Source organism: Pseudophryne corroboree, chromosome 3 (assembly GCF_028390025.1).
Source record: "Pseudophryne corroboree isolate aPseCor3 chromosome 3, aPseCor3.hap2, whole genome shotgun sequence".
NCBI classification, from domain to species: Eukaryota; Metazoa; Chordata; class Amphibia; order Anura; family Myobatrachidae; genus Pseudophryne; species Pseudophryne corroboree.
The window spans coordinates 30,409,681-30,430,186 of NC_086446.1; the positions used below are offsets into that span (position 1 = coordinate 30,409,681).

Sequence of the window (20,506 nt, forward strand, 5' to 3'; positions counted from 1 at the left end):
GCATCCACACCTGCTTGTAGGAAATGGAGCAAACGCCCCAGGTGAAATTCTTTCGTAGGAGCCTTCTTGGATTCACACCAAGACACATATTTTCTCCAAATACGGTTGTAATGCTTTGCCGTTACTCCTTTTCTAGCCTAAAGAAGAGTGGGAATAACTTCACTGGGAATACCCTTTCGGGTTAGGATTTGGCGTTCAACCGCCACTCCGTCAAACGCAGCCGCGGTAAGTCCTGATACACGCACGGCCCCTGTTGTAATAGGTCCTCCCGAAGAGGAAGAGGCCAGGGATCTTCTATGAGCAACTGCCGAAGATCTGGATACCTGGCCCGTTTTGGCCAATCCGGAACAATGAGGATCGCCTGAACCCTTGTTCTTCTTATAATTTTTATCACCTTTGGAATGAGTGGAAGTGGAGGGAACACATAGACCGACTGAAACACCCACGGTGTCACTAGGGGCGTCCACCGCTATCGCTTGAGGTTCCCCTAACCTGAAACAATATCTCCGAAGTTTCTTGTTGAGGCGGGACGCCATCTTGTCCACTTGAGGAACTCCCCAACGACTTGTCACTTCTGCAAAGACCTCTTGATGAAGACCCCACTCTCCTGGATGGAGATCGTGTCTGCTGAGGAAGTCTGCTTCCCAGTTGACTCCTGGAATGAAGACTGCTGACAGAGCGCTGGCATGTCTTTCCGCCCAGCAAAGAATCTTCATGGCCTCGGCCATCGCCGCTCTGCTCTTTGTTCCGCCTTGGCGGTTTATGTACGCTACTGCTGTCACGTTGTCTGACTGAATCAAGACCGGCAGACCTCGAAGAAGATGTTCTGCCTTCAGTATGTCGTTGTAGATGGCTCTTAATTCCAGAATGTTTGTGTAGACAAGCTTCCTGGCTCGACCACTTTCCCTGAAAGTTTCTTCCCTGTGTGACTGCTCCGCAGCCTCGGAGGCTTGCATCTGTGGTCTCCAGGATCCAATCCTGAATTCCGAACCTGCGTCCCTCCAGAAGGTGAGAACTGTGCAGCCACCACAGAACGGAAATTCTGGTCCTGGGAGATAGAATTATCTTCCGGTGCATGTCCAGATGAGACCCGGACCACTGGTCCAGCAGGTTCCACTGAAACACCCTGGCATGGAACCTGCCATACAGAATGGCCTCGTAGGCCACCACCATCTTCCCCAGCAACCGAGTGCAGTGAAGAACTGACACCTTTGCCGGTTTCAGAATCTGTTTTACCATGTTCTGTATTTCCAGAGCTTTTTCCACTGGAAGAAAAACTCTGCAATTCTGTATCCAGAATCATACCCAGGAACGACAGCCGTGTCGTTGGATTCAACTGTGATTTTGGCAAATTTAGGAGCCAACCGTGTTGTTGCAGAATCGTCAGTGAAAGGGCAACATTCTTCAACAATTGCTCCTTGGACCTCGCCTTTATGAGGAGATCGTCCAAGTACGGGATAATTGTGATTCCCTGCTTGCGCACGAGACCCTTAATTTCCGATATTACTTTGGTGAAAACCCTCGGAGCCGTGGACAGACCATATGGCATCGTCTGAAATTGGTAATGACAATCCTGCACAGCAAATCTCAGGTAAGCCTGATGTGGAGGATATATGGGGACATGTAAGTAGGCATCTGTTATGTCGACCGACACCATAAAATCCCCCTCCTCCAGACTGGAGATCACTGCTCGTAGAGACTCCATCTTGAATTTGAATTCCTTTAGAAAGAAATTGGGGGATTTTAGATTCAGAATCGGTCTGACTGAGCCATCCGGCTTCAGGACCAGGAACAGGCTCGACTAAAAACCTTCCACCTGTTGAGACGGGGGTACCGTGACAATCACTTGATTTTGACACAACTTTAGTATCGCAGCGCTAACTATCTCCCTTTCTGGAAGAGAAGCTGGCAAGGCCGATTTTAAAAATCGGTGAGGGGGCACGTCTTGAAACTCAAACTTGTACCCCTGGGTTACTATGTCTACTATCCAAGGATCCAGGGCCGAGTGCACCCAGACCTGACTGAAGAGTTGGAGACGTGCCCCCACTGGTGCGGACTCCTGCAGAGGAGCCCCAGCGTCATGCGGTGGATTTGGTAGAAGCCGGAGAGGACTTCTGCTCCTGGGAACTTGCCACAGCCTGTGACCTTTTTCCCCGTCCTCTCCCCCTTGTACCCAGGAAGGAGGACCCACGTCCTTTTTTTAATTTATTGGGCTGAAAGGACTGCATCTGATAGTGAGGCGATTTCTTCTGCTGTGCAGGGACATAGGGTAAAAATGAAGACTTACCCACGGTAGCCGTAGACACCAGGTCAGCGAGGCCATCGCCAAACAAGACCCTACCATTAAACAGACTCCATCGCCTTCTTAGAGTCAGCGTCAGCATTCCATTGAAGAATCCACAACGCTCTCCTTGCTGAGACCGTCATGGCATTGGCCCTAGACACCAAAAGGCCAACATCCCTTACAGCTTCTTTTAAATATGCTGCAGCATCCCTGATGTGACCCAGAGTCAAAAGCACACTATCCCTGTCTAGGGTGTCTACCTCAGAAGACAAGTTATCTGCCCACCTTTCAATAGTACTACTCACCCATGCCGCAGCAACGGCAGACCTGAGTAGCGACCCTGTAGTGACATAACAAGTTTTATGGTAAGAACTTACCTTTGTTAAAACTCTTTCTGCGAGGTACACTGGGCTCCACAAGGATAGACATTGGGGTGTAGAGTAGGATCTTGATCCGAGGCACCAACAGGCTCAAAAGCTTTGACTGTTCCCAAGATGCATAGCGCCGCCTCCTCTATAACCCCGCCTCCCTGCACTGGAGCTCAGTTTTTAGTTAACCAGCCAAATGCAGTAGCAGGAAAAGAGACGACAACGGTTAGTAGCCACAAACACCACATTCTCACGACAGGAGAAGTGTCAGCGGCTAATGCCATACCCACCCAAAGAAGCTAAGTGCGTCAGGGTGGGCGCCTTGTGGAGCCCAGTGTACCTCGCAGAAAGAGTTTTAACAAAGGTAAGTTGTTACCATAAAACTCGTTTTCTGCTGCGGGGTACACTGGGCTCCACAAGGTCAGACATTGGGGATGACCTAAAGCAGTTCCTCATGGGAGGGGACGCACTGTAGCGGGCACAAGAACCCGGCGTCCAAAGGAAGCATCCTGGGAAGCGGCCGTATCGAAGGCATAGAACCTTATGAACGTGTTCCCGGAGGACCACATAGCCGCCTTGCACAATTGATCAAGGGTCTAACCACGGCGGACCGCCCAAGAAGGTCCAACTGACCGAGTAGAATGGGCCGTAATGTGATCAGGAGCTGACAGACCAGCCCTCACATAAGCATGTGCAATCACCATTCTAATCCATCTGGCCAAAGTCTGCTTGCGAGCAGGCCAGCCCCGTTTGTGAAACCCAAACAGAACAAAGAGAGAATCAGATTTCCTAATAGAAGCAGTTCTCTTCACATAGATACGGAGAGCCCGTACCACATCCAAAGACTGCTCTTTGGGAGACAGATCAGGAGAAACAAGTGCCGGAACCACAATCTCCTGATTAAGGTGGAATGAAGAAACCACCTTAGGCAAATATCCGGGACGAGTCCTAAGAACCGCCCGGTCACGGGGAACTACAAGACAAGGCACCCATATCCGACTCTTCTAGCTCAGACAATAGCCAGCAGAAACACTACCTTAAAGGAAAGCCACTTAAGATGAGCTGAACCAAGAGGTTCAAACGGAGACTCTTGTAATGCCTCCAAAACCACCAACAAGTTCCAAGGAGCCACAGGCGGGACATAGGGAGGTTGGATACGCAAGACACCCTGAGTAAAGGTATGCACATCAGGTAAGGTCGCAATTTTTCTCTGAAACCACACCGACCAGGCAGAAATTTGAACCTTGAGGGAGGCCAGACGCAGGCCTAAGTCCAGGCCTTGCTGAAGAAAAGCCAACAACTTGGCTGTACTAAACTTGGAAGCGTCATAATTGTTAGATGCGCACCAAACAAAGTAAGAATGCCAGACCCTATGGTAAATCCGAGCAGAAGCCGGTTTCCGGGCCCGCAACATAGTATGAATGACCGCCTCAGAAAACCCTTTAGCCCTCAAGACGGAAGCTTCAAGAGCCACGCCGTCAAAGACAGCCGTGCTAGGTCCTGGTAAACACAGGGGCCCTGAACAAGGAGGTCTGGGCGTTGTGGGATTGGACGCTCTGAACATAGGCCCTGCAGGTCTGAGAACCAGTGACGTCTGGGCCACGCAGGAGCTATGAGAAGCAGGATTCCTCTTTCCTGCTTGAACTTCCGAATTACCCTGGGCAGGAGTGACACCGGAGGGAACACGTACGGCAGCCGAAACCTCCACGGCACCGCCAGCGCATCCACAAATGCTGCTTGAGGATCCGTTGTCCTTGCTCCGAAGACCGGAACCTTGTGGTTGTGTCAAGACGCCATCAGATCAACGTCTGGAAGGCCCCACCTTTCCACTAGGAGTTGAAACACTTCTGGATGGAGGCCCCACTCTCCAGCGTGTACGTCCTGACGACTGAGAAAGTCCGCTTCCCAATTCAGGACTCCCGGAATGAATATTGGTGATATGGCCGGTAGATGGCGTTCCGCCCATTGCAGAATCCGTGAGACTTCCTTCATTGCCAAACGGCCTTGAGTGCCACCTTAATGATTTATGTAAGCCACTGTGGTGGCGTTGTCCGACTGTACTTGAACAGGACAGTTCTGAATTAAATGCTGGGCCAGGTTCAATGAGTTGAAGACCACCCGCAATTCCAGAATGTTGATCGAGAGGAGAGACTCCTCCTTGGTCCACTGACCCTGAAGGGAGTGTTGCTCCAGCACCGCGCCCCAACCCCTTAGACTGGCATCTGTCGTCAACAGGACCCAGTCGGATATCCAGAAGGGACGGCCCCTGCACAATCGTTGGTCCTGGAACCACCAGTGCAGCGACAGACGGAGCTCCGGAGTCAATGAGATCATGTGAGACCTGATCCGGTGAGGCAGGCCGTCCCACTTGGCCAGAATCAGCCTCTGGAGGGGGCGAGAATGAAATTGAGCATACTCCACCATGTCGAATGCTGACACCATGAGGCCCAGCACCTGCATCGCCGAATGTATCGACACTTGCGGACGAGAAAGGAAGCAACGAATCCTTTCCTGAAGCTTCAGGACTTTCTCCTGAAACAAGAACAGCCGCTGGTTGTGAGTGTCCAATAGCGCTCCCAGGTGCGCCATGCTCTGAGCAAGGACCATGGAGGATTTCTTCCAGTTGATGAGCCACCCGTGGGCTTGCAGAAACCGGACAGTCATATCCAGATGACGTAGGAGAAGTTCTGGGGAATTTACCAGGATCAACAAGTCGTTCAGATACGGTAGGATCCTGACCCCTTGACGGCGGAGTACCACCGCCATCACCGCCATAACTTTGGTGAAGACTCGCGGAGCCATCGTTAAACCAAAAGGTAACGCCCAAAACTGGTAATGGAGGTTGCCAATCGCAAACCTCAGGTATTGCTGATGCGACACTGCTATAGGAATATGCAGGTAAGCATTCTGTATATCCAGGGAGACCATATAATCCCCAGGTTCCAAGGCCAGAACTATAGAGCGAAGGGTTTACATACGGAACTTGGAGACTTTCACAAACTTGTTTAATGCCTTGAGGTTGAGAATGGGCCAGGAGGACACAATTCGATTTCGGGACTAGAAACAGCGGAGAATAGTACCCCCGGCCTCTCTGAGCAAGAGGCACCTGTACTACCACTCCTGTGTCCAGGAGGGTCTGTACCACCAAATGTAGAGTTTTTGCCTTTGTCTGGTTCAAAGGGACGTGTGTCAGGCAAAATCGATGAGGGGGACGGTTTTTGAAGGCTATGCCGTAACCTCGAGTGACGACTTCCCGTACCCAGGCATCTGAAGTGGTCTTCAACCATTCCTGGGTATACCCTAGAAGCCGGCCCCCCACCCTGGGATCCCCCAGAGGGAGGCCCGTCCTGTCGTGCAGCAGGCTTATCGGTCTTGGAAGCTGGCTGATGGGCAGCCCAGGCTCTTTTGGGCTTAGGCTTACCAGGTTTGGAAGTGCGAGCCTGCCTGTGGTACGCCTGACCTTTTGCTTTACCTGAAGGACGAAAGGAAGTACCTTTAGCCTTCGACACAGAAGGAGCGGTACTTGGTAGACAGGCAGTTTTGGCAGTAGCCAAGTCAGCCACTATCTTATTTAAGTCCTCCCCAAACATAATATCTCCCGTGAAAGGGAGTACCTCCAGGGTTTTTTTAGAGTCCAGATCCACAGACCAGGATCTCAGCCACAATATCCGGCGAGCCAGGACTGACGTAGTAGAGGCCTTGGCTGCTAGAATAGCGGCATCAGAAGCCGCCTCTTTAATATAGTGAGAAGCTGTGACAATATATGACAAGCATTGTCTAGCATGGTCAGAAGAGATTTCAGCTTCCAACTCTAGGGCCCATGCTTCAATAGCGTCTGCAGCCCATGTTGCTGCAATAGTGGGCCTTTGTGCAGCACCAGTGAGGGTGTAAATCGCTTTCAGACAACCCTCCACACGTTTATCCGTAGGCTCTTTTAGAGACGCAACGGTAGTGACAGGTAGAGCTGAGGAAACCACCATCCAAGCCACATGCGAGTCCACTGGAGGAGGCGTTTCCAAATTTTTAGACAGCTCTGGCGCGAGGGGATAGCGAGCCAGCATCTTCTTTTGAGGTACAAACTTCTTCCCTGGGTTTCCCCAGGGTTCCTGACGTATATCTACTAGGTGGTCAGAATGAGGTAAAACTTGTTTAACCACCTTCTGACGCTTGAACCTATCTGGTTTCTTAGGAGGAACGGATGGCTCGGGATCATCCGTAGTCTGTAGAATCAACTTAATAGCCTCCAAAAGATCAGGAACATCCACATGTGCACTACCCCCCCCCCCCCCCCCATCAGCCGTATCTGTGTCAGAATCTGTGGGGTCAGTGTAAGCGTCATCTTCATTAGACGAGGTGTCAGTGACAGCAGTGGATTGTGAGGAGGTAAGAGCTCGCTTAGAGGACCCTTTGGTCTTAGGCGAGCGAGGGTCAGACTTTTTAGTAGTCAAGGACTGGTTCAATTTCTTCAATTGAGCAGAAAAGTTATCTGCCCACGGCGGGTGAGCCGCGGGGACCACATACGGTTGAACCGGCATAGGAGGTCCCATAGGGGGCATTAGTTTAGTAACTAGCGTATTCAGAAGTGTGGAGAAAGTAGCCCACGGCGGGTCATTATGGACCCCCATTGCCACAGTTCCACTGGGGGGGCAAGGAGCCCCAGAACCAGAGCCCACAGCTGCTATATTCTCCTCATAGGGATCTGTGGCGTCAGCAACTCCGGTAGTGTGTTCAGCCCCAGAACCGTTACCTTCAGAAGCAGACATGATATAACTTGCAGTATCAGGTAACACAGTACAATTATCAGCAGCACAATACCTCTTACCCAAACCCCTGCGCAGTGTAGTCAGCACAAGCAGAGATATAGGAGAGATATGGTGACTAAAATCACAGAGAAAAATACAATTTAGAGTATATCTTGTGAATATACTATATTATATTATTGTAAACCTGACGCACCAAGCACCCTCAGGTTATAGAATATAGGGATAGCAAGTTGAGTGAGAGACACGAAATGGAAACCACTCAGCAAGCTAATGCACACACATATAGTCACAGTTATACAATGCAGAGGTTATTACCAACAATAATACTGCACTGGACCAGCTTATATATAGCTATGTAGTCAATAGATATAACACTGCACAGTAAGAACTGGATGTATATCACAGGGTACTTGTACCAGAAAACCCTGACTAAATGCACTCTTTCTTAACTATCACTGTCTAAACGACATGTAGAATACTTAAGTGTCTTGTAAAGTCACAGCGCTGACTACCAGGCGGCTTTACAAAGGAGGATTTGCCCAAGCAGTCCCAGGAACAGTGTAGCTGAGAGAAATGGCGCCCAAACACTGACAGGGAGTGAGGGAGAGACAGATATGCAGCTCCAGGGCGGGAACATTTAATGGAAATGGCGCCCTGGGGCAAGGGGGAGGGGCTCCAGGACTAAGCCTTATCCCCTCTGCTGGCAAAACCACCTGGTACTGCGGGCTGCAAATAAAAAAGTTTAAAGAAAAAACCTGACCTGCACTCATGCCCTGGTGATCTAGTGGGATCGCCTGTACTGCCACAGTGTCCACCGCCAGCGCGCGTGGCCCTCCTACCAGCGGCCGCGCCGGATCGCGATACAGCACGGGTCCCGCGTGCGGGACCCACTCACCACCTCCCGAAGCGCGGCCACACGATCCCGGAGAGCCCCAGTCGTGTGTGCCTGACCAGAAGAAAACCGGGGCCTCCTGCTGTAGTTACCCGGCAACCAGGGCGCGGGAGTGTACAGCACCGCTGGGGAGAGATGGAGCTGCAGAAGTAAATGTCTCCTGACATCTACACACTGCTGCAGCCCTTGAAGTCTTCACTTTTCTTCATAAAAAAAGCTCTTCTTAGGGCTGCCTGGAGCAGCCCCTCTGTTACGTGCCTGCTATCTGCAGCACCAACTAGAAAACTGAGCTCCTGTGCAGGGAGGCGGGGTTATAGAGGCGGCGTTATGCATCTTGGGAACAGTCAAAGCTTTTGAGCCTGTTGGTGCCTCATATCAAGATCCTACTCTACACCCCAATGTCTATCCTTGTGGAGCCCAGTGTACCCCGCAGCAGAAAAATGGATTTTAGTGTATTTTCCTGCTTACGATCCGCAGGATCCTTTAGGGCTGCCGTGTCAGGGGACGGAAGCGCCACCTTTTTGGATAGACGCGATAAAGCTTTGTCTACCATAGGGATTGACTCCCACCTTTCCCTGTCCCCAGAGGGGAACGGATATGCCACTGGAATTCTTTTGGGAACCTGTAACTTCTTGTCAGGATTTTCCTAAGCCTTTTCAAAAAGAGCGTTCAGTTCATGAGAGGGAGGAAACGTTACCTCAGGTATCTTTCCTTTATACATACAGACCCTAGTATCAGGAACAGCAGGGTCCTCAGTGATATGTAATACGTCTTTTATCGCCACAATCATGTACCGAATACTCTTAGCCAGTTTTGGATGTAATCTGGCATCACTATAGTCGACACTGGAATCAGAGTCCGTGTCGGTATCCGTATCTGCTATCTGAGTAAATGCACGTTTCTGTGACCCCGAAGGGGTCTGTGCCTGTGACAAAGCATCTTCCATGGATTTCCTCCATGTCTGGTTCTTAGACTCAGATTTATCAAATCTCTTAGTCAACTTAGTCACACTTGCGTTTAAAACACTCAACATATTCACCCAATCATCCGTCGGCGGTGCCGACACGGTCACTCTCACAGTATTATCTGTCCCCACTCCAGCCTCCTCCTGGAAAGAGCATTCAGCCTCAGACATGTCGACACACACGTACCGACACCCACAAACACACTGGGGCTATAGGAGACAGACCCACAATAAAGCCTGCCAGAGAGACAGAGAGAGAGATCAGCCAGCTCACACCCAGCACCTATCCCGGTACTGGAGCCAGTAACAAGACTGCCCAGACCTGCTAGCGCTTTTAATATATATATATAATTTTGCACCAAATCAACTGTGCCCCCTTCCCCCCCCCGTTTTGCACCCTGGTACTTGTACAGCAGTGTGGAGGTCAGGGCCAGCGTCTCTGCAGCATTCTGTGAAGAGAAAATGGCGCTGGCCAGAGCTGTGTGGGCTAAGCCCCGCCCACTACATAGCGCGCTTCAGTCCCGCTTAAAAAATATTTACACTGGTGGGGGTCCCTTAACTAGTGCCTGAGCACTGTTTTATCCTATGCCAGTGCTGTTTGAGGTCCCCCATGCTGCCCAGGGTGCGCCCCCTGCACCCTTCAGTGCCGTGATATGTGTGGGAGCATGGCACGCAGCGTGGCCGCTGCACGGTACCTCAAAACGCCGTCTTCTGCCGTCACTGAAGTCTTCTGATCTTCTCATACTCACCCGGCTTCTGTCTTCTGGCTCCATGAGGGTGGTGACGGCGCGGCTCCGGGAACAAGCAGCTAGGCGCACCAAGTGATCGAACCCTCTGGAGTTAATGGTGTCCAGTAGTCTAAGAAGCAGAGCCCTTGAACTCAGAAGAAGTATGTCTGCATCTCTCCCTTCAGTCCCACGCTGCAGGGAGCCTAAAATAACAAACCTAACATAAAGTTTTTTCAGAGAAACTCAGGAGAGCTCCCCTAGTGTGTGTCCAGTCTCTCTGGGCACAGAATCTAACTGAGGTCTGGAGGAAGGGCATAGAGGGAGGAGCCAGTTCACACCCATTCAAAGTCTTATAGTGTGCCCATGTCTCCTGCGGATCCCGTCTATACCCCATGGTTCTTGATGTGACCCCAGCATCCTCTACGGACTAAGAGAAAAGGATTTACCGGTAGGTATTAAAATCCTATTTTCTGTAATAAGTGGTTATTACTCACCTGTGCTGATATCTGTAGGGATTGTCTCCTCCTTACACTGTTGCTCTCCCCTCACATATTTCTCCTCTTCCTTCTTTATATCTTCTCCTTTACGATCAGTCTCATACCTCTCTTCTTCACCATCTATATCTTCTGCCTTAATTTCAGTCAATTTTTCACTCTAAATAACCCACAAAATGCAATAAAATAATACACGAATAATGTCTAAATTCATTAACAGAGAACAATGTCAGTCTATCAGACAGATACTATAGATCATAGAATGACAGTCACTTTGGTATATTGGTGAGACCCTAAATCCCACCTACCTGATCCTCCTGTGGGATCCTGGGATTCTCCTCTTTACAATCCTGGGAATACAGAGGATGGGGACATCTCTCTGGGGTATCTCTGTTACTGGGTCCATCTGTAGGAGACACACGGTGACTGAGTACAGTGTATTTATGTGATTATCAGATGATGTGTGTATATAGGGGCCCCCATACCTGCTCTCCCCTGTACAATACATGACAGTCTCCTCTTACCCAGTGATGTGAGGGGCCGGTGATTCTCCATCATCACGTCCTTGTACAGACCCCTGTATTCATCTATATACTCCCCCTCCTGCATGGAGACATAAGACAGTGATATCCTGACACCTTATAGGAACCTGACACACACGCAGTGATACAGTCATCACCCAGATACATCCCCTGGTGTTACTGTATAATGTCCCATTCCCAACAGTCACCTCTCCAGTCATCACCCAGACACATCCCCTGGTGTTACTGTATAATGCCCCATTCCCAGCAGTCACCTCTCCAGTCATCACCCAGACACATCCCCTGGTGTTACTGTATAATGTCCCATTCCCAGCAGTCACCTCTTCAGTCATCACCCAGACACGTCCCCTGGTGTTACTGTATAATGTCCCTTTCCCAGCAGTCACCTCAACAGTCATCACCCAGACACGTCCCCTGGTGTTACTGTATAATGTCCCATTCCCAGCAGTCACCTCTCCAGTCCAGCAGTCACCTCTCCAGTCATCACCCAGACACATCCCCTGGTGTTACTGTATAATGTCCCATTCCCAGCAGTCACCTCTCCAGTCATCACCCAGACACATCCCCTGGTGTAACTGTATAATGTCCCATTCCCAGCAGTCACCTCTCCAGTCACCACCCAGACACATCCCCTGGTGTTACTGTATAATGTCCCATTCCCAGCATTCACCTCTCCAGTCATCACCCAGACACGCCCCTTGGTGTTACTGTATAATATCCCATTCCCAGCAGTCACCTCTCCAGTCAGCAGCTGAATGATCTTGTTGGTGAGTTCCAGGATCTTCTGGTCATTGTGTCTCTCATGTATCAGTGATGGAGTCAAAGCAGATGGTCACCGGACGTCTTCTCACTACTGTGTAATCCTGTGTAATGAGATAGAGATCTATAGAAGTTATTTCACTTATTTGAAATTATTTAATCTAATTAAGAGGATTGTCACCTACAGATCGAGGAGGGGAGGAGGCCTGGGAATGGTCAACCCAGTGCTATTCTTTTTGTTGACCTTTCTTAAATTACATCTGGAAAGCCTCCAGTTAGAGGCTCCTCCTCGATGGGTAGAGGGTATTAGAGTCTGGATGTCTCCTTTCTTCACGCATGGTTAGAGGGAGGAAGTGTAAAGAGCTTGCGAGTTAGGCACGGGTACCACCCGACCTACATGTCTCTTAGCTTAAAAGTGATAAGACGATGGGGTCTGTAGAGGGGAGAGGTCAAAAACAGCTCTAGAAGGGTGTTGGAGAGGAGAATTTTGCAGTCTCACTTCTGGAAACCGCTGTCGTCGAAGGACTGCCCAGGTAGTTTTTCTTGCTCTGGTTAACTCCCAGAGGATCCCACTGAAGTTTCGGGACATTACCTGGCTCTCCGTCCACGGAAGGCTCTACGTGAGGTGAAACTTGAAGTATAGAAATGCCGATGATCGTGGCTGCCCACCTGAGAAGTGTCTAGGGGAGGAGGAGACAATGGACCATTTCTTGCTCAAGTATCCCTTCATTGTGGAGGTTTAAAGGAGACTATCCAGGATCTTGGGCATTCCATGCCTTTCGGGGCTGAGTTACCCTGAGTGGGCTTATGGGTCGTTCAAGAGGGTTGGTCCCTTTGCGTTATCCACCTTGTTTTTAGTCAGTGTAGTAGTTAGATACTGCACGTGGAATGCACGGGGTCAGGTCTCCATTAGGCAAAAAGTCCTCTCCTCGGATGTGGTAGTGGCTGACATTCTGCACGAGGATTGGAAGATAAGGGATCTGGAGAGGCATTGGATGTAGGCCGTAAGGTGGACCAGGTTATGGCGCACCTAAAATCCCCTTGAGTGGGTGGCCAAAGTTGGGCACTTCTCTTGACTTTGGCTTATGCTATCCTTTTACACTCACTTAGATGTTTAAAGGTGTGGTTTTTTTATGTATGCATGAAGTGCTTGCTCAGTTCTGCTTTGCCTGTGTTGTAAATGTGTAAATATGTGTGTTTTTGATTTTTGTTGGTGGTGGCCCCACTTTATTGCTTTTATTTTTGAAGCCCTGTTATTGGCTATAGAGCTTTTTCTCTGGACTATGAGAAATTAAACTCTTTTTTTTTTTTCATGATGTGGAGATATTGGAGGTCATTCCGAGTTGTTCGCTCGTTGCCGATTTTCGCTATACTGCGATTAGTCGCTTACTGCGCATGCGCAAGGTACGCAGAGCGCATGCGCTTAGTTATTTTACTAAAAGCTTAGCTGTTTTGCTGTAGTGTCTGCGGCGCTTTTCAATCGCACTGGTGTTCGGTAAGTGATTGACAGGAAAGGGGCGTTTCTGGGTGGTAACTCAGCATTTTCCGGGCGTTGGCTAAAAAAAAGCAGGCGTGTCAGGGAAAAACGCGTGAGTGTCTGGAGAAACGGGGAAGTGGCTGGGCGAACGCAGGGCGTGTTTGTGATGTCAAACCAGGAACGAAACGGGCTGAGCTGATCCCAGTGTAGTAGTAAGTCTCGAGCTACTCAGAAACTGCTAAGAAATTTCTATTCGCAATTCTGCTAATCTTTCGTTCGCAATTCTGCTAAGCTAAGATACACTCCCAGAGGGCGGCGGCCTAGCGTGTGCAATGCTGCTAAAAGCAGCTAGCGAGCGATCAACTGGGAATGACCCCCATTGTCTTTGTTTTGTACAGATGTATGTCTATCTCGGTTGCTCGTTTATCTAATAAAATATTTCCAGACACAGTTACTTGCTTTTTTTTTAAGCTTTACTTCCAAATCAGAATCAGGCCCTATGCACATAAAACAAAATACTGATCCAGAACCCATTGCAGGTGCACAAGAGGTTTATGTAACACAAGTGCAGATGAATGCTGGTTTCAAGAAATGGCTGCAGAGTGTCCAAATAAATGCATAACACAGTGACTAGGAAAATGCAGGTCTACATGAGACAAGAAATAGAAGCTGAGACACTTGGAAATTATCCTTGAAATATGCAGGTATGCGGAGTGCTTGTGGAACAATGCTTGAGCAAGTGTACAGGATAGCACTGGTTGAAGCATGCAGTTATAATATATAGCTGGGTGTAAGGGAAAATATATACTGCGGGCACGGTGAGAGCTGGGTGTGAGGGGGAATATATACTGCGGGCACGGTGAGAGCTGGGTGTGAGGGGGGAATATATACTGCGGGCACGGTGAGAGCTGGGTGTGAGGGTGGAATATATACTGCGGGCACAGTGAGAGCTGGATGTGAGTAGGAATATATACTGCAGGCACGGTGAGAGCTGGGTGTGAGGGGGAATATATACTGCAGGCACGGTGAGAGCTGGGTGTGAGGGGGAATATAAACTATGGGCACTGTGAGAGCTGGGTGTGAGGGGGAATATATACTGCAGGCACGGTGAGAGTTGGGTGTGAGGAGGAATATATTCTGCGGGCACGGTGAGAGCTGGGTGCGAGGGGGAAAAATATACTGCAGGCATGGTGAGAGCTGGGTGTGAGGGGGAATATATACTGTGGGCACGGTGAGAGATGGGTGTGAAGGGGAATATATACTGCGGGACGGTGAGAGCTGGGTGTGAGGGGGAATATATACTGCGGCACGGTGAGAGCTGGTTGTGAGGGGGAATATATACTGCGGGCACAGCGAGAGCTGGGTGTGAGGTGGAATATAAACTGCGGGCATGGTGAGAGCTGGGTGTGAGGGGGAATAAATACTGCGGCACGGTGAGAGCTGGTTGTAAGTGGGAATATATACTGCGGCACGGTGAGAGTTGGGTGTGAGGGGGAATAAATACTGCGGCACGGTGAGAGTTGGGTGTGAGGGGGAATATATACTGTGGCACGTGAGAGTTGGGTGTGAGGGGGAATATATACTGTGGGCACGGTGAGAGCTGGGTGTGAGGGGGAATAAATACTGCGGCACGGTGAGAGTTGGGTGTGAGGGGGAATATATACTGTGGCACGTGAGAGTTGGGTGTGAGGGGGAATATGTACTGCGGGCACGGTGAGAGCTGGGTGTGAGGGAGAATATATACAGCGGTCACAGTGAGCGCTGGGTGCGAGGGGGGAAAATATACTGCGGGCACGGTGAGATCTGGGTGTGAGGGGGAATATACACTGCGGTACGGCGAGAGCTGAGTGTGAGGGGGAATAAATACTGCGGCACGGTGAAATATAGGTGTGAGGGGGAATAAATACTGCGGCACGGTAAGAATTGGGTGTAAATGGAAATATATATTGCGGCACGGCGAGAGCTGGGTGTGAGGGGGAATATATACTGCGGGCACGGCAAGAGCTGGGTGTGGGGGGAATATATACTGCGGCACGGTGAAAGCTGGGTGTGAGGGAGAATATATACTGCGGGCACGGTGAGAGCTGGCTGTGAGGGGGAATATATACTGCGGGCACAGTGAGAGCTGGGTGTGAGGGGGAATATATACTGCGGGCACGGCAAGAGCTGGGTGTGGGGGGAATATATACTGCGGCACGGTGAAAGCTGGGTGTGAGGGAGAATATATACTGCGGGCACGGTGAGAGCTGGCTGTGAGGGGGAATATATACTGCAGGCACAGTGAGAGCTGGGTGTGAGGGAGAATATATACTGCGGGCACGGTGAGAGCTGAGTGCGAGGGGGAAAAATATACTGCGGGCACGGAGAGATATGGGTGTGAGGGGAATATATACTGCAGGCACGGTGAGAGCTGGGTGTGAGGGGGAATATAAACTGCGGGCACTGTGAGAGCTGGGTGTGAGGGGGAATATATACTGCGGAACGGTGAGAATTGGGTGTGAGGGGGAATATATACTGCGGCACGGTGAGAGTTGGGTGTGAGGGGCAATATATACTGCGGGCACGGTGAGAGCTGGGTGTGACGGGGAATATATACTGCGGCACGGTGAGAGCTGGGTGTGAGGTAGAATATATACAGCGGTCACGGTGAGAGCTGGGTGTGAGAGGGAATATATACTGCAAGTACGGTGAGAGCTGGGTGCGAGGGGGAAAAATTTACTACGGGCACGGTGAGATCTGGGTGTGAGGAGGAATAAATACTGCGGCAAGGTGAGAGTTGGGTGTAAGTGGGAATATATACTGCGGCACGGAGAGAGTTGGGTGTGAGGGGGAATATATACTGCGGGCACGGCGAGAGCTGGGTGTGAGGGGGAATATATACTGCGGCACGGTGAGAGCTGGGTGTGAGGGAGAATATAGAATATATACTGCGGGCACGGTGAGAGCTGGGTGCGAGGGGGAAAAATAAGAATTTACTTACCGATAATTCTATTTCTCGTAGTCCGTAGTGGATGCTGGGACTTCCTTAAGGACCATGGGGAATAGCGGCTCCGCAGGAGACTGGGCACAAAGTAAAAGCTTTAGGACTAGCTGGTGTGCACTGGCTCCTCCCCCTATGACCCTCCTCCAAGCCTCAGTTAGGATACTGTGCCCGGACGAGCGTACATAATAAGGAAGGATCTTGAATCCCGGGTAAGACTCATACCAGCCACACCAATCACACCGTACAACTTGTGATCTGAACCCAGTTAACAGTATGATAAACTTAGGAGCCTCTAAAAAGATGGCTCACAACTATAAACAACCCGATTTTTTTGTAACAATAACTATATACAAGTATTGCAGACCATCCACACTTGGGACGGGCGCCCAGCATCCACTACGGACTACGAGAAATAGAATTATCGGTAAGTAAATTCTTATTTTCTCTAACGTCCTAGTGGATGCTGGGACTTCCTTAAGGACCATGGGGATTATACCAAAGCTCCCAAACGGGCGGGAGAGTGCGGATGACTCTGCAGCACCGAATGAGAGAACTCCAGGTCCTCCTCAGCCAGGGTATCGAATTTGTAAAATTTAGCAAACGTGTTTGCCCCTGACCAAGTAGCTGCTCGGCAAAGTTGTAAAGCCGAGACCCCTCGGGCAGCCGCCCAAGACGAGCCCACTTTCCTTGTGGAATGGGCTTTAACAGATTTTGGCTGTGGCAGGCCTGCCACAGAATGCGCAAGCTGAATTGTACTACAAATCCAGCGAGCAATCGTCTGCTTAGACGCAGGAGCACCCAACTTGTTGGGTGCATACAGGATAAACAGCGAGTCAGATTTTCTGACTCCAGCCGTCCTGGAAACATATTTTCAGGGCCCTGACTACGTCCAGCAACTTGGAGTCCTCCAAGTCCCTAATAGCCGCAGGCACCACAATAGGCTGGTTCATGTGAAACGCTGAAACCACCTTAGGTAGAAATTGAGGACGAGTCCTCAATTCTGCCCTGTCTGAATGAAAAATTAGGTAAGGGCTTTTATAAGATAAAGCCGCCAATTCTGAGACACGCCTGGCTGAAGCCAGGGCTAACAGCATTACCACTTTCCATGTGAGATATTTAAAGTCCACAGTGGTGAGTGGCTCAAACCAATGTGATTTTAGGAACCCCAAAACTACATTGAGATCCCAAGGTGCCACTGGAGGCACAAAAGGAGGCTGTATATGCAGTACCCCCTTGACGAACGTCTGAACTTCAGGCACTGAAGCCAGTTCTTTCTGGAAGAAGATCGACAGGGCCGAAATCTGAACCTTAATGGATCCCAATTTTAGGCCCATAGACAGTCCTGCTTGCAGGAAATGTAGGAATCGACCCAATTGAAATTCCTCCGTAGGGGCCTTCTTGGCCTCACACCACGCAACATACTTCCGCCAAATGCGGTGATAATGTTTTGCAGTTACATCCTTCCTGGCTTTGATCAGGGTAGGGATGACTTCATCTGGAATGCCTTTTTCCTTCAGGATCTGGTGTTCAACCGCCATGCCGTCAAACGCAGCCGCGGTAAGTCTTGGAACAGACAAGGACCCTGCTGAAGCAGGTCTTTTCTTAGAGGTAGAGGCCACGGTTCCTCCGTGAGCATCTCTTGCAGTTCCGGGTACCAAGATCTTCTTGGCCAATCCGGAGCCACGAGTATAGTTCTTACTCCTCTCCTTCTTATAATTCTCAGTACCTTGGGTATGAGAGGCAGAGGAGGGAACACGTATACCGACTGGTACACCCACGGTGTTACCAGAGCGTCCACCGCTATTGCCTGAGGGTCCCTTGACCTGGCGCAATATCTGTCCAGTTTTTTGTTGAGACGGGACCCCATCATGTCTACCATTGGTTCTTCCCAACTGTTTACAATCACTTGGAAGACTTCTGGGTGAAGCCCCCACTCCCCCGGGTGGAGGTCGTGTCTGCTGAGGAAGTCTGCTTTCCAGTTGTCCACTCCCGGAATGAACACTGCTGACAGTGCTATCACATGATTTTCCGCCCAGCGGAGAATCCTTGCAGCTTCTGCCATTGCCCTCCTGCTTCTTGTGCCGCCCTGTCTGTTTACGTGGGCGACAGCCGTGATGTTGTCCGACTGGAACAATACCGGTTGACCCTGAAGCAGAGGCCTTGCCTGACACAGGGCATTGTAAATGGCCCTTAGTTCCAGGATATTTATGTGAAGAGACGTTTCCATGCTTGACCACAAGCCCTGGAAATTTCTTCCCTGTGTGACTGCTCCCCAGCCTCTCAGGCTGGCATCCGTGGTCACCAGCATCCAATCCTGAATGCCGAATCTGCGGCCCTCTAGAAGATGAGCACTCTGTAACCACCACAGGAGAGACACCCTTGTCCTTGGAGATAGGGTTATCCGCTGATGCATCTGCAGATGCGATCCGGACCATTTGTCCAGCAGATCCCACTGAAAAGTTCTTGCATGGAATCTTCCGAATGGAATCGCGTCGTACGAAGCCACCATTTTTCCCAGGACTCTCGTGCATTGATGCACTGATACTTGGCCTGGTTTTAGGAGGTTCCGGACTAACTCGGATAACTCCCTGACCTTCTCCTCCGGGAGAAACACCTTTTTCTGGACTGTGTCCAGAATCATCCCTAGGAACAGTAAACGTGTTGTTGGAATCAGCTGTGATTTTGGGATATTTAGAATCCACCCGTGCTGACGTAGCACTACCTGAGATAGTGCTACTCGGACCTCTAACTGTTCTCTTGATCTTGCCCTTATCAGGAGATCATCCAAGTAAGGGATAATTGAGACGCCTTCTTTTCGAAGGAGAATCATCATCTCGGCCATTACCTTGGTAAAGACCCGGGGTGCCGTGGACAATCCAAACGGCAGCGTCTGAAACTGATAATGACAGTCCTGTACCACAAACCTGAGGTACCCTTGATGAGAAGGGAAAATTGGGACATGAAGATAAGCATCTTTGATGTCCAGAGATACCATATAGTCCCCTTCCTCCAGGTTCGCTATCACTGCTCTGAGTGACTCCATCTTGAATTTGAACCTTTTTACGTAAGTGTTCAGGGATTTTAAATTTAAAATTGGTCTCACCGAGCCGTCCGGCTTCGGTACCACAAACAGTGTGGAATAATACCCCTTTCCCTGTTGTAGGAGGGGTACCTTGATTATCACCTGCTGTGAATACAGCTTGTGAATAGCTTCCAATACTGCCTCCCTGTCGGAGGGAGACGTTGGTAGAGCAGACTTCAGAAACCGGCGAGGGGGAGATGTCTCGAATTCCAATTTGTACCCCTGAGATACTATCTGCAGGATCCAGGGGTCCACTTGCGAGTGAGCCCACTGCGCGCTGAAATTTTTGAGACGGGCCCCCACCGTGCCTGAGTCCGCTTGTAAAGCCCCAGCGTCATGCTGAAGCTTTTGTAGAAGCGGGGCCGGGCTTCTGCTCCTGGGAAGGGGCTGCCTGGTGCAGTTTCTTCCCTCTTCCTCTGCCCCTGGGCAAAAAGGAGTGGCCTTTTGCCCGCTTGCCCTTATGGGAACGAAAGGACTGATTTTGAAAAGACTGTGTCTTTTTCTGCTGAGAGGTGACATGAGGTAAAAAGGTGGATTTGCCAGCAGTTGCTGTGGCCACCAGGTCCGATAGACCGACCCCAAATAACTCCTCCCCTTTATACGGCAATACTTCCATATGTCGTTTGGAATCCGCATCCCCTGACCACTGTCGCGTCCATAATGCTCTCCTGGCAGAAATGGACATCGCACTTACTCTTGATGCCAGGGTGCAAATATCCCTCTGTGCATCTCGTATATATAGTAAAGCATCCTTTAAATGCTCTAAAGTTAATAATATAGTGTCCCTATCCAGGGTATCAATATTTTCAGTCAGGGATTCTGACCAAGCCACCCCAGCACTACACATCCAGGCTGAGGCAATCGCTGGTCGCAGTATAACACCAGTATGTGTGTATATACTTTTAAGTATATTTTCCAGCCTTCTATCAGCTGGTTCCTTGAGGGCGGCCGTATCTGGAGACGGCAACGCCACTTGTTTTGATAAGCGTGTGAGCGCTTTATCCACCCTAGGAGGTGTTTCCCAACGCGCCCTAACCTCTGGCGGGAAAGGATATAGTGCCAATAATTTATTAGAAATTAGCAGTTTTTTATCGGGGGAAACCCACGCTTTATCACACACCTCATTTAATTCATCTGACTCAGGAAAAACCACCGGCAGTTTTTTCACAC

General features: G+C 50.1%; 1 protein-coding gene across 2 annotated transcripts in view; it reads right to left on the bottom strand.

Annotated features, from left to right (window-relative positions):
* The window catches only part of LOC135054591 (zinc finger protein 271-like), a 76,194-nt gene that overhangs the window by 15,566 nt on the left and 40,122 nt on the right, over positions 1–20,506 (bottom strand). For both annotated transcript variants that reach the window (XM_063957760.1, XM_063957759.1), the window contains exons 2-5: positions 11,772–11,898; positions 11,018–11,096; positions 10,802–10,899; positions 10,494–10,653 (exon numbers count right to left, since the gene is read on the bottom strand). In XM_063957760.1, the coding sequence (XP_063813830.1) occupies positions 10,494–10,653; positions 10,802–10,899; positions 11,018–11,051 (292 nt within the window). In that variant the 5' untranslated portion in view covers positions 11,052–11,096; positions 11,772–11,898. The remainder of the gene's footprint in view (positions 1–10,493; positions 10,654–10,801; positions 10,900–11,017; positions 11,097–11,771; positions 11,899–20,506) is intronic.